Below are 12,463 nucleotides of genomic sequence, written 5' to 3'. Positions count from 1 at the left end.
TGAGAGGTAAACTCTTTGCTGAGGCTTAATTACGCACAGATGTTGTGATGGGGGGCCAGAGTGCAAGAACAATTTATCTCCAGTTTTAAGAGCTGAACTGGTTCACAGCACAAAATTCACTTCCCCCTTGTTATATGTTTAGGCAAAATTAATTACTCAGGAGCCTAATTCTGCCATTGTCGTAGGAATGGTACGCGGGTTCTGGAAGCAGCAGGTTGAATCCATGCATTCATTATTTACCCAATTGGCATCCTCTTTTCAAAAATGTGTGTTATTATTATTATTACATGTCTTGGTCTGACAGTTGCTAGTTGGCCCCAGCCAGGGGATGATTTTGCTGTTTCCATGAGAACAGTGGAGGAGATGGTTCTGTTTGTCTGGCTCGTAGTTCTGGCTCTGAGAAGTGGCCCTGCTGGGTAAGAGGCAGCGGAATATGCTGAGCAGAGCACCAGACTTGGAGTCAGACAATCAGGTTTCTAGCCCTGGCTCCCCTTCTCTATGACTACAATTGTTGTCTGTAAAATGGGTCCGTAGCTATAAGGATTCAATGTCGTGGTATCTGCATAGTGTTCAGGGCAGCAGCGCCTAGAACAGAAGAAACCAGGGCTTCCAACCAGTTCTTTCTGGTTCGAATCCCTGCTGAGAATTTGCATTTCTAACAAGTTCCTGGGAAGTTACACATAAGAATCACCTGGGGATCTTGTTAAACTCTACATCCTGATTCAGTGTATCTGGGGTGGAAATGCAAATTCTCAGCAGGGCACTTGTTAGAAATGCAAATTCTTAGCAGGGGTTCAAACCAGAACGAACCAGTCTGAAGCCCTGGGAAGAAAACTTCAATAAATATTGCCCATCCCTTTGTACATGATCACCACCTCCTGGAAGCCCTCTCTGAGCTCCTTATCCTGGGTAGAATGAAATAATTCCTCTTGAGCATCAATAAAAACATAGGTAAGTCTCTTTCATAGTACTGATCAACCTGTACGGCAACAACATATTTATGCACTCCCCCCCGATGCCCCCACTAGATAGGAAGTGGAGCCCTGGTGACTCAGTGGTTAAGAGCTAGGGTGCTAACCAAAAGGTCAGCAGTCCAAATCCACCAATGGCACCTTGGACACCCTATGGGGCAGTTCTACTCTCTCCTATAGGGTCGCTATGAGTCGGAATCTACTCGACAGCAATGGGTTTGGTTCTTTGTTTTAGACAGGAAGTAGAGTTCCTGGGTGTCCAAACAGTTGATGCATTCAGCTGCTTACCAAAAGGCTGGAGGTCCGAGTCTACCCAAAGGTGCCTCAGAAGAAAGATCTGACAATCTACTTCCAAAAAACCAGCAATTGAAAACCCTATGAAGCACAGTTCTACTCAGATGCACATGGGGTCGTCATCAGTCAGAATACTGCACAACTGGTTTAACAGGAAGTTCTTCCAGGGCAGGTGACAACCATCTCTCACTTGTCTACGTACTCTCAGCAGCACAGTAACAGATTCATAGGAAATGCTCAGCAAATGTAAAATAAAAGAAAGAAAGAAATGGGATATGCAACTGGAGGCACATTTTTGACTCTACAGCACTATGCTAGTTAGTTAATATGATCACTGGTCTGAGGGAGTCAAGTTTTCATTGAACTAGTGGTCTGAGCTTTGAGGATGGGGTGGTGTTATCAGATCTAGATGTCTGGATTTACATGCACAAGAGGGTCTGTCCATCCACACTGGCAAAGGCAACCAAGGAAAAGCCAGCCAAGCATACTGGCAGTGACTAGACAGACCTGACCCCCAATGCACTCAAAGAACTAAACTCCTCCAGTGGTTCCACCTTCCACCAAAATCCTGTGTCAAGACTCTACACTGATCATCACAGCCATAACTTTTCATCCTGTGATCCAAGCTTTAGGTTTCTCAGGTGGTTAGTATAGACATACCTTCAGTCAGCTCATCTCTGTTAATCAATCCAGATAGCAGAAGTATCAACACTACCTCCATTTCTCATGATGTCTTCAAAAGCCACAGAAATAGAGATCTTCTCAATCAATGCTCCTAGACGCCTTCCCCAAGGTGAGTCCTACTCGATAGTTTGCTTTGGGGCCAGCACACAGAATTCTCTAAGGGCTTTAGGACTCCCCCTACGCACTCTCTCGAGGTGTCCTGATGAGAGAGAAGGGCTGTTCTCTCCCAAGAGTTGGAAGCCAAGCTCTCCACGTAGACTGCCTCCAACCTCCTGCACCAACCCAATGAAGGAGTGCCCCAGGGTAAATGGATATAAACCCCACTAAGGACAAATCAGTAGAAGAATAGCAGTGATGGCATGCATCTCACTCATCTCAGCCCCTCTGCACCTTGTGGGCAACATCAGGATAGTCCTCACAGACCAGCTCTGGTGCCATCACCTAGCAGAACCATCCCTGATCTGCTAGGCCCATGGGAGTCCCTTCTTCTGAATTCTGGGAGCACGTGCATGCAATACCACTGCAGACACTTAGGGCTGTGACCTTGTATTATTTGATATTGTTCCCCACCTAAGTGTCTTCTAGTACACAGTCAGATCTTCCACAATGCTTGTTTTGAAAATACAAATTTGTTACAATATGATTGATATATTAGGAAACAGTTTGATCAGAACACACATTTTTCGTTTGCTTATGTGTAATGTCACCTGCAAGAAATATGTGAACGCAGAAAACTATAAGAATACTCAAAACGCACACACCTCAAACATCACTGAATGTGTTATGAACTGCACCCATCCACATCTGTTGTTACAACCTTCTATCCCACCACGCACAATAACTAACAAGATGCAAGCCTTCCGATGCCCATTTCCACAAGCAAGCTTGAAGGTAAAGTGCCATATGTATTTGTAGTATTACATATTTCTTAACCATCTAACATGTATAATACTGTAATAGCATGTTTATTAGGTTCCTATCCTTTTTTTTGGAGTCCTGGATGGTGCAAATTGTTAACACTCTCAGCTGCTAACCACAAGGTTGGAGGTTCAAGTCCACCCAGAGGCACCTTAAAAGAGAGGCCTGGTGATCTACTCCAAAAAATCAGCCATGGAAAATCTTACAGAGCACAGTTCTACTCTGACACACATGGGGTCATCAGAAGTCGGAGTTGACTCAACCACAACTGATTTGTTATCCTTTTTTAATGCATCACTGATGAAGTTTTTGAGTGTTGTACCTCTAACTCCATTTTTCCAATAAGACCTGTGGTTTCTGTTGTGTGACTTTTCATAGTATGGTGATTTTTAAGAACACATATGTCACATTATAGCAGAACTGAGTGTATATTAAATGAGCTGCTATGATAGATATAAAGTATTTAGAACAGTACCAGTAGTACAGTAAGTATTAGCTATCATTACCATCATCATCATCAACATCATCATCCTATGCTTCATGGAAGCAGAGACCACAGCTTATGGCCCTTGGATAGTGATTGGTGTCTTCCAATTTTAGATTAGTCAATAAACATCTGTTTGACTGACAGACCAAGAATCATGTTTGGTGTTTCTTTGTAGCTTTGCCTTGGAGGGCTCTGATGTACAGCACAAATGACAAATCATTTGTCCTTGGAAAGGAGGCTCAGGAAGGAGATGGTCTCACCCATGTTCTAACAGGGGGGACACTTGGGCAGGGCCAAGTCCTCCCCGAGTGCTCTCCCACCAGATCACCATGCCCCTATTGCCCTGCCCCTCCTACCTTTAAGAAGTCAAACTGCTTGAGCATTTGGGCCACTTTCTCGGCATTCCTTCCTTCACTGAGGAAATCCAGCTCCAAAGGCAGATTCTTCTTGGCTTCATCCACCAGCCACATAAACTCAAACTCTGGAAACAGTTGCTTCACGGCCAGGACAAGCACCTGAAATCCACCAAGTCCCCTGTCAGATGACCCATTTTTTAAATTATTATTTCATAAGTTTGTTGTTGTTAGGTGCTGTTGAGTTGATTCCAACTCATAGCGATCCCATGTACACAGAAGGAAACACTGCCTGGTCCTGCACCATCCTCACAATCGTTGCTATGTTTGAGCCCATTGTTGAAGCCACTGTGTCAATCCATCTCGTTGAGGCTCTTCCTCTTTTTCGCTCACCATCTACTTAACCAACATAAACATATATATGTATATAATTTTCTATGCTTTTTGTCATCTGAAATATTTCATAATAAAAAAATTAAATTGGGATAAGAAAAGAAGGCTGGATGAGACAAGAGAGAAAGGATTTGACCACTTGGATAAAAAGCTTGGATTACTGGATTGGTGGCACACTGGTTAAGCGCTCGGCTGCTAACCAAAAGGCCGGCAATTTGAACCTACCAGCTACTCTGTGGGAGAAAGATGTGGTAGTCTGCTTCTGTAAAGATTACAGCCTTGGAAACTCTATGGGGCAGTTCTACTCTGTCTTACAGGACCACTATGAGTCAGAATCGGCTCAATGGCAATGGGTTTGGTTTTTGGTTTTGGGTGATTCTGGAGCGATGATATGATGAAAAAAAGATGCTTTTATAAGACTTACCCAGCATTTCAAGTGTTGGTTTAATTATCTGAAATTAAACATCACTAGCAGAGAACAAGAGACCAGTGACATCCGCAGAGCACACCACACCTCTCTCTGCGTGCAGGGACTCTGTTCTCAGGCTGCCCCACCACTGCATTGGAGAAGGTTTCACAAACTCACAGATGAAGGCTCTGTAGTGGATGAGCCAGGGTGATGCTAGGCACTTGAGAGATGTTCCAGCATTCTAGGACGGAAACACGGAGGCAATTGTCCTGCTCTCCTATAGGCCCTCCTGGGTACACTACAGGTGTTCCAAGTCAGGCCTGGGGAGAAGCACTGAACATATCTTCCTAGCAGCTCTTGGTATCAAATATAGTCTGAGTTCTCCAAGAACATCCATCTCCACCTGTCGCTATGCCAGATGGCAATAAGCAAGAACTAAAGAACTGTGGACATCTCTGTACCAAAAGACCTTCCTCATTCAATCCATCCAAAAGGCCTTACAGAGCCCCAGCGATGAGCCTTAGCTTATGCTCCTTTTTGCTACTAACCTAAAGGTTGTAGTTCAAACCCACTCAGTGACACCACTGAAGAAAGGCCTGGCAATCTGCTTTGTAAAGATTACAGCCAAGAAAATCCTATGAAGCAGTTCTAGTTTGTAACACATGAGGTTGCTATGAGTTGCAGTTGACTCAATGGCAACAGGTTTGGATTTTTGGTTTATATGTTATAAGGAGTCCCTGAGTGGTGCAAATGGTTAAGTGCTTGGCTACTAACCAAAAGGTTGGTGGTTCAAATCCACCCAGAGGTATCTTGAAAGAAAGGCCTGGCAAGCCAGTTCTGAAAGATCACCAAACCAAACCAAACCTGTCGCCGTCCAGTCGATTCCAACTCGTAGCAACTCTGTAGGATAGAGAAGAACTGCCCCAAAGGTTTCCAAGGAGCGGCTGGTGAATTCAAACTGCCGACCTTCTGATTAGCCACTGAGCTCTTAACCACTATGCCACCAGGGCACGTGTTGAAAGATCATAGCTATTGAAAAAAGAAAAACTCTATGGTTTTCAGTTTCTATTCCGACACACATGGGGTCGCTATGAATCAGAATCTACTCAACGGCAACTGGTTTGACTTTTCCTGGTTTACGATGTTATGCCCAACACTGTGTTAGGCACTGTGAGATACGAAAGAAATCAGTCTAAAGCAAGGCTGCTAGGCATCTGTGGCTTTGTTTTAAGCCCTATCCTAGGGGATGTACCAGACACCGTTCTAAAAGGATCATCACATAGGGTTATTATACTCAATTTCTATCCAAACCTTTCTTAATTACATTAGGCTGCAGTCTAATTTCTTTTCAGTCTTGTCTACTCTTTCATAGGCTATACCTGTGACCTTATGCTAATCGATTTAGTTTATGTTTTGTTTCTGTTTGTGTCACATGAAACTAGAAGAAAGAAGTAGTGACCAAGAAGCCCAGCCGCATCAGTCAGACCCTGGCCCCTGATCGCAACAGCCTCCGGGCATCTGCATCACACCACCATGCCCTCAGATGGCCCTTGGCCGCCACAAAAAGGGAGGCAGAGCTGGTGCATAGGAAACAGAAACAATCTACTAAGGTCCGGGCCAAGGACACGCACGCCATTTGAGGTGCCTGAATTCCCCTCTGGGCTCTGAGTTCAGGCAAGCAAAGCTCTCCAGCGTTTTGCTCTAGTCCAAATTTCAGGGAGCCTCGCCCAGGAGGGGTAAGGGGAGGAGCCACAATGAGGTTTTCTCATTTGTTCAATCAATATTTATTTATTATCTTCTAGGTAAAGGAGCCCTGGTGGTGTGACAGTTAAGCACTAGGCTGCTAACCAAAAGGTTAGCAGTTCAAAGCCACCCATCAGACCTGGCGATCTGCTCCCATGAAGACTGCAGCCTAGAAAATCCTAAGGGGCAGTTCTACTCTGTCACATGGGGTCACTATGAGTCAGAATCAACTCAATGGCAGGCAACAACAGCACAACAAGTCTTCTAGGTATTCACCCTGGGCCAGAGGTGGGTATACACATTGCTCTAGTGGTGGGGTCTACATCTTGGGGAGGAAACTTCTGGCCAAACAGTAATTTCTCATCATTTATTATATGATCACTTTTCATTATGGAAATTTTCATTATCATTAATATCAAAACAGCACTGAGAGGCACTTTAAAGATTTTTCTGTTACTAATCAATTACATAATTAGTCACTATTAGTACTATTGGTAATTATTAATATCTAATGTCATCAATCATAAGAGCAGTCATAGATTTTATTGGTTAATATTAACTGCTAATAACTAATTAGTAACGTAATTCATAGTCCAAAATAGTTGACAGTACTTGTAAAACCGGGGTGATGAAGAAGTTTTAGAAACCAAGAATGGTGATGGTTGCACCATATTAGAACTGTGATCAGTGTCACTGAATGGATCACTTGAAAAATTAAAACAAACAAATAAACAAAACCGGTTTTTAAAGCACTCTGTGGTGGGGAATCCACCGTCAGTTACTTTAAAATGAGAGGGCCTGTTGGAATGGAAGTCAGAGTTCTTAGCTTTATAGGAGGTCATGATCCCCTTTGAAAACTTGATGCCAGCTACGAAGCCCAGAAAATGAACATATGTAACTCTGCACATAATTCAGGGGATTCACTAACCTCTTGAAATTCACTGGTGGGTAGTTCTGGGTGGAGCAGAGTTAAAAAAAAAAAAAACTACTCCATTTCACCTTCTGTTTTCATTCAATTTCCCTTCTTAAGCACCTGCCCTAAGCAGATTCATTTAGCTTTTTCTTTTTGACAACAGATGCAATCAACTAAAATAAAACAGGTGGTGTCATCAATTTGACTTTTTGGTTTTTCTTCCAAAATGTATTTTCTCCATAAAATTCTTTCCACAGCCAATGTTTTCACCAATGCCTAGCACAAACTCAACACTCAGCAGATGTTTATTGAATACTCACGTGAGTTAATGAGTGAATAAATAAATGAATGAATAAATGAATATTTAAAAGGGTTTGTCCTCTCCCCTGAGATAATTATACATTCACATTCATGTTAACCGAATGGATTGTTTTTTTCTGTTTCTGAAGTTTTGGAGGGGATAGGGATTACCTCTGAATTTTCAGCACCAGTTTCAGAATGCATAAGAATTCTCTGCTTGATCTGAAACTTTATGAATCCATCAAGGTATTTTCAACAATTAACAATTTCTTCAAGGTAAAATATTGAGACTGTTTTCCTGTCAGGGTCATTGGTTCATAGGAGGAAAAATCACTTGTTGGCCACACAGAAATATAATCCAAAAATAAAGAGCCACATAAAAGTTTGAAACTAGTGATTACTATTTATAACAGAAAAAAAAACCCTGAAATTATCATTATTTCGTACCTACTACACACTTGGGAAGCAGCCCTGGTGGCGCGATGATTCTGTGCTCAGCTGCTAACCGGAAGATTGGCAGTTTGAAACCTCCCAGCGGCTCCATGGGAGAAAAGAACTGGTGTTCTACTCCATAAAGGTTACAGTCTAGGAAACCCTATGGGGCATTTCTACTGTCACATGGAGTTGCTATGAGTCAGAATCAACTTGACGGCACACAACAATACATGCCTGGCATTGTGCCACGAGGCACTCTACATACATGCTCTCTTTAATCTTCATTTTTCCCATTTTACAGAGAAGGAAACCAGAGTTCTAAGACATTAAAGTACCGCTCAAGGTCGAAAAAGGAGCCCCGGGGCCGTAGTCATTAAGTGGTCAGCTGCAAAAGACGAGCAGTTCGAATCCACCAGCCACTCCCTGGAAACCATATGGGGCAGTTCTACTCTGTCCTACAGGGCTGCCATGAGTCGGAATTGACTCGACAGCAAAGGACTTTTGGTAAGATCACAAAACATGTAAACCATCAAATGTAGGATTTGGACCCAGGTTTTTCTTGCTTCTTTCTTTATGCAGCCCTGCCTCACGCAATACAATACAGGACAATACAATAGGAAGCTCGCAATAAGGAACAGAAAGAGCTTTGTAAACTATAAAATGCAACGGAAACACGAGTTACTGTTACCAAGTTATTATATATTATAAAAGAAATAATGTTCCATGGAAAAGCAGCTCACTAAATAGAACGCCAGCACCGATCCAAACTGGTAAAAATGGATGTTTGACAAGGATCAAAAATCAATTCAGAGTGATGTAAATAGCTTGCCAATTCATGGAGTTTATCTTTGTTCTGATAAGTTATTAAAGTGCACGCTTTTTAGAAAACACGATTATAGGGTGAAGGGACGTTTCCATGGGATGGCCTACGTCTCGGGATTTTTTTTTTTTTCCAATATATTTTCAAAAATAAAATCAGCTGTTGGATTCTGTGCTAACAAAAACACTACCTAGCCACCCACTGTTCAATCAACACATTTAGAAAAGAAACAAGATGACAGACAGCATGCACTGAAAATGCTATTCAAAAAAAGTTGAAAAATGACTGCCATGGGTCTTTATTTTTAGAGACCCTTGGCATGGGCCTGATGAGATGAAGAGATGGGTTAGATTCTGGGGCTCTTGGCAGAGAGCCCCATCCCAATGTAGCAGAACTCTATTTTTAGGAAGGGGTAGTATGTGGGGAGCATGATACTCAGCCATGGGTTAGATTCTATAGGCGGATGCTAGAGCCCTTGTTCATCATCAACTTCAGAAGCTTGAAAGGTTAAGTGCAAGGGATACTGAGTGGTACTATCGGGACCTGGGGAGTATGGTCTTACCATGGGCTGACAGACCATCTGAACCCTGCCCTGCTCTCAAGTAATGGCATGGCAGTGACATCTGGCCTGCTAAGCTCCCAGGTACTGTGGGCAGGAAGAACTGCTGCAAAGCCAGCCCACCAGCAGACAGTCGACTCTGCCTCATCAGTTCACCCTTCCTGCTGAATCACTGTTCCAATCTCTGGGCCCAATTAGTCTGCCTCTGGCCAGCCACTCAAATCAATAAGAGTCACTGGCCGTGCATCTAGAAGTAGAGTTGTCCCAACTATTAAAGGACAATATCAGGTGATAATGACAAAGCTTAAAAAACACCCTTGGCTGTGCCTTTCTCTTTTGTGCAAAGTCACCGACACCATCAGGTTTGGTAAACACCACTTATCAAGGGTTTACCTCCATTTCTCTGCCATCATTCAACAGTCTATCCCAGAGATTGTCCCCTCCACCAGGAGGACTGCTGGGTTCATGGGAGACACAAAACTCCAGGGTGGCACATGTTATTGGGTACCAACTCAACAGCCATCACCCTCTCCTTCCTTGCTAACAGAGCCCCAATTTTGTGCATCCTTTGTGTCTTCTAAGGAAGGCAGGTGAATATGACTGATCTAAGCCAATCAAGGTGTTCTCGTTTCTCTTGCCAAGGCTGATTTAAGCATGGGCATGGACCCTAGTTCTGGCCAATGAAGGGAATTCTACTCGGAGGCTCCTGGGAGAGATTGTGCCTTCTTTTTAATAAGGGTCTGAGTGAAGAAACAGGCCTTCTTTAACTTCAGAATGTCACCTACTTGCAACACCAGGAACTGCTGCAACTGTTTTGGGACGACGAGGGGCACTAGCTTAAGAGACGAGCCAGGAGGCTGAAACAGTAGAGTGGAAGATGCAAAGAAATGTGGGTTCTTAAAAACCACAACGATAAATACAACAGAGGAATGCAAGATGTTAATAAGTAAAACAATGTGCAAGGGGAAGGCAAATGGGAACTCTGTACTTTCTGCACAGTTTTTCTGTAATCCTAAAACAGCTCTAAAAAATAAAGTCTATTAAAAGAAAAAACGAACAACAACAACAAAAAAACCCACAGTGAGGTGCTGGATTAGTCAACCTTGAAACAGCTGACCCTACTTCCAGATGTTTTAATGTGTAAGATAATATAGGTTACTAGTATTCATACCACTTTTAGTGGGCTTTTCTGATACCTGCAGCCAAAGCATCCTAACTGATACAACCAATAGCCCCCACCTCCTACTCTCCAAAGACTCACTCCTACAGACCTCTATCCCTAAAGGAGATATGTGTTTGGATTTATAAGCTCACCTCTTAATCTGCAAATATCCAGAGGTTAAGCCTATCAGTCACTCCGTCCTTAGTATGAATTACTTTAATCAGATTGCCCTCCTCTCAGGATCAGGCTGTGATCCAGCATGGAGTGGGGTGGATGTGGGAGGACAATGGTGGAGGTTTCTGGACGGCTGGAGAGAAGCACGAGGGTGCTAATACCTGCAGTTGGCATGATGGAAAGCACCAGAAGGCTGTGCAGAAAAGTAGCTTTGCCTCCTTCTGTCTCATAGTTGCCGGTAACTAAGGGAGCCCTAATGCCCCCGAGAAATCACTCTACTCCTGCCAAGCATACCTGAGCACCTTTCCTAAAACCAAGACACCGTTTGTTGTTGTCGTTAGTCGCTGTTGAGTTGATTTCAACTCATGGCGACCCCATGTATGCAGCATAGAACTGCTCCGTGGGGCTTTAAAGGCTGTGACCTTTCCGAAGTAGATTGCCCGGCCTGTCTTCTGAGGTGCCTCTGAGTAGGTTTGAACCACCAACCTCTCAGCTAGTAGTTGAGGGCTTAACCATTTGTACCACCAAAAGACCCCACACACCATTTAGGCCTGGACTAAAAAAATCATAATAGTCATTTCAAACATAAAACAAAATGAGCTTTCCAGATGGGCTCCTCTTGGTTTTATAGCAGAGAAGGGTGACCCAGCTATGATTTTTTTTTCCCCCAGAGGTGGAGTCCAGCCAACAGCCAGCACCACTTGCCAGCTAATGCTGACGGTCCATAGGGTGATGACCTGAGGCCTCCTCCCCAGCTCCTCTCCTGAAGGCTGTGCACACAGAATTTTGATCTGCCCTGCAATCACCAAGCCCAGCACACCACAGTCACCACAAGGAGCCTCTCTGTACTCTGCACACAGTCAGCCTTGGCTGTGCTTTCCAAAGAAAAGCATCTGACACTTATCTCAGGGAGGAAGATGCCAAATCTTTATTACTGCTATTATTGCTATTGACCTTACTGCCATCATTACTTAGGGAGCCAGAGAGGCTCTAAGCAGAGAAAAGGCAGCAGCTGTCCTCCCAGCCCAACTGGGCTCTGATGGCACAGCCAGGTAGAGGCAGGTTCCAGCCTGACTCAGAGTAGCTGCTAAGTCTCAGGAAACCCAGGGCCGCAGCTTCAAGAAGAGAATTCTCCGAGACCCCCAGTTCACTCCCAGCCATGGCCATTCCCTGGCCAAAGCATCTCCTCCTGCCACCTACAGATGCTCTAGAAAAAGCAGGTTTCCAGCGGGATGCCCAGTGCCACTCCAAAACCCTGCTCCCTACCTCCGGCCAGCTCCCTTTCCCATTGCACACAGCAGCTATTCCAAACCTTCACCACCTCCTCGAGCCTCCAATGCCACCTCCTACCCCCTCATTCTCAGCAGATGGTCTTGCCTCCTACTTCAGACAGAAAATAGAGGCCATCGGGCTGCTGACTGCTCAGCTGCCCACTTCTCTCCCCTTCCTCCCTCCACCCCACACACTCATCTGCACCCAGCCTTACTACCTTGCTGTGGTCTCAAAACAAAGGCTGATCAAAGGCTAACGTTCCCACCTATATTCTTAACGCCCAGCCCCGAGTCTCCTCCTGGATCTGATCTACCAGTTACTTCTCTCTCCTGACTTCAATCCCTTGCTCTCTGCTGCCTCCTTCCACATTAGCTACAAGCCTGCTCAAGTCTCCCCAGCCCTTAAGCCCATGCTCCACTCTAACCACTACCCTACTCTTCCCCACCTGTCATGGCTAAACATTTGAAAAGAGCATTCTACATTAACTGTCTCTACTTCCTTGGGTCTCATTTCTCTTTCAACCCACTCACCCCACTGTAGCTGCTCTTCCCAACAATTCTAAATTGCCAGATCCGA

At 44.3% G+C, this 12,463-nt stretch overlaps 1 protein-coding gene across 1 annotated transcript in view; it reads right to left on the bottom strand.

Moving 5' to 3' along the window:
* Positions 1-12,463, bottom strand: part of ADCK1 (aarF domain containing kinase 1) — a 133,356-nt gene that overhangs the window by 35,660 nt on the left and 85,233 nt on the right. Inside the window, exons 5-6 of the mRNA XM_023726124.1 lie at positions 4,656-4,750; positions 3,711-3,888 (exon numbers count right to left, since the gene is read on the bottom strand). Of these exons, the coding sequence (XP_023581892.1) occupies positions 3,711-3,888; positions 4,656-4,750 (273 nt within the window). The remainder of the gene's footprint in view (positions 1-3,710; positions 3,889-4,655; positions 4,751-12,463) is intronic.

The sequence above is a fragment of the Trichechus manatus genome, unplaced genomic scaffold (assembly GCF_000243295.1).
Source record: "Trichechus manatus latirostris isolate Lorelei unplaced genomic scaffold, TriManLat1.0 scaffold00010, whole genome shotgun sequence".
In the NCBI taxonomy this organism is placed as follows: Eukaryota; Metazoa; Chordata; class Mammalia; order Sirenia; family Trichechidae; genus Trichechus; species Trichechus manatus.
The sequence above is the reverse complement of the archived record's forward strand: the minus strand, read 5'-3'. Positions and strand labels throughout refer to the sequence as shown.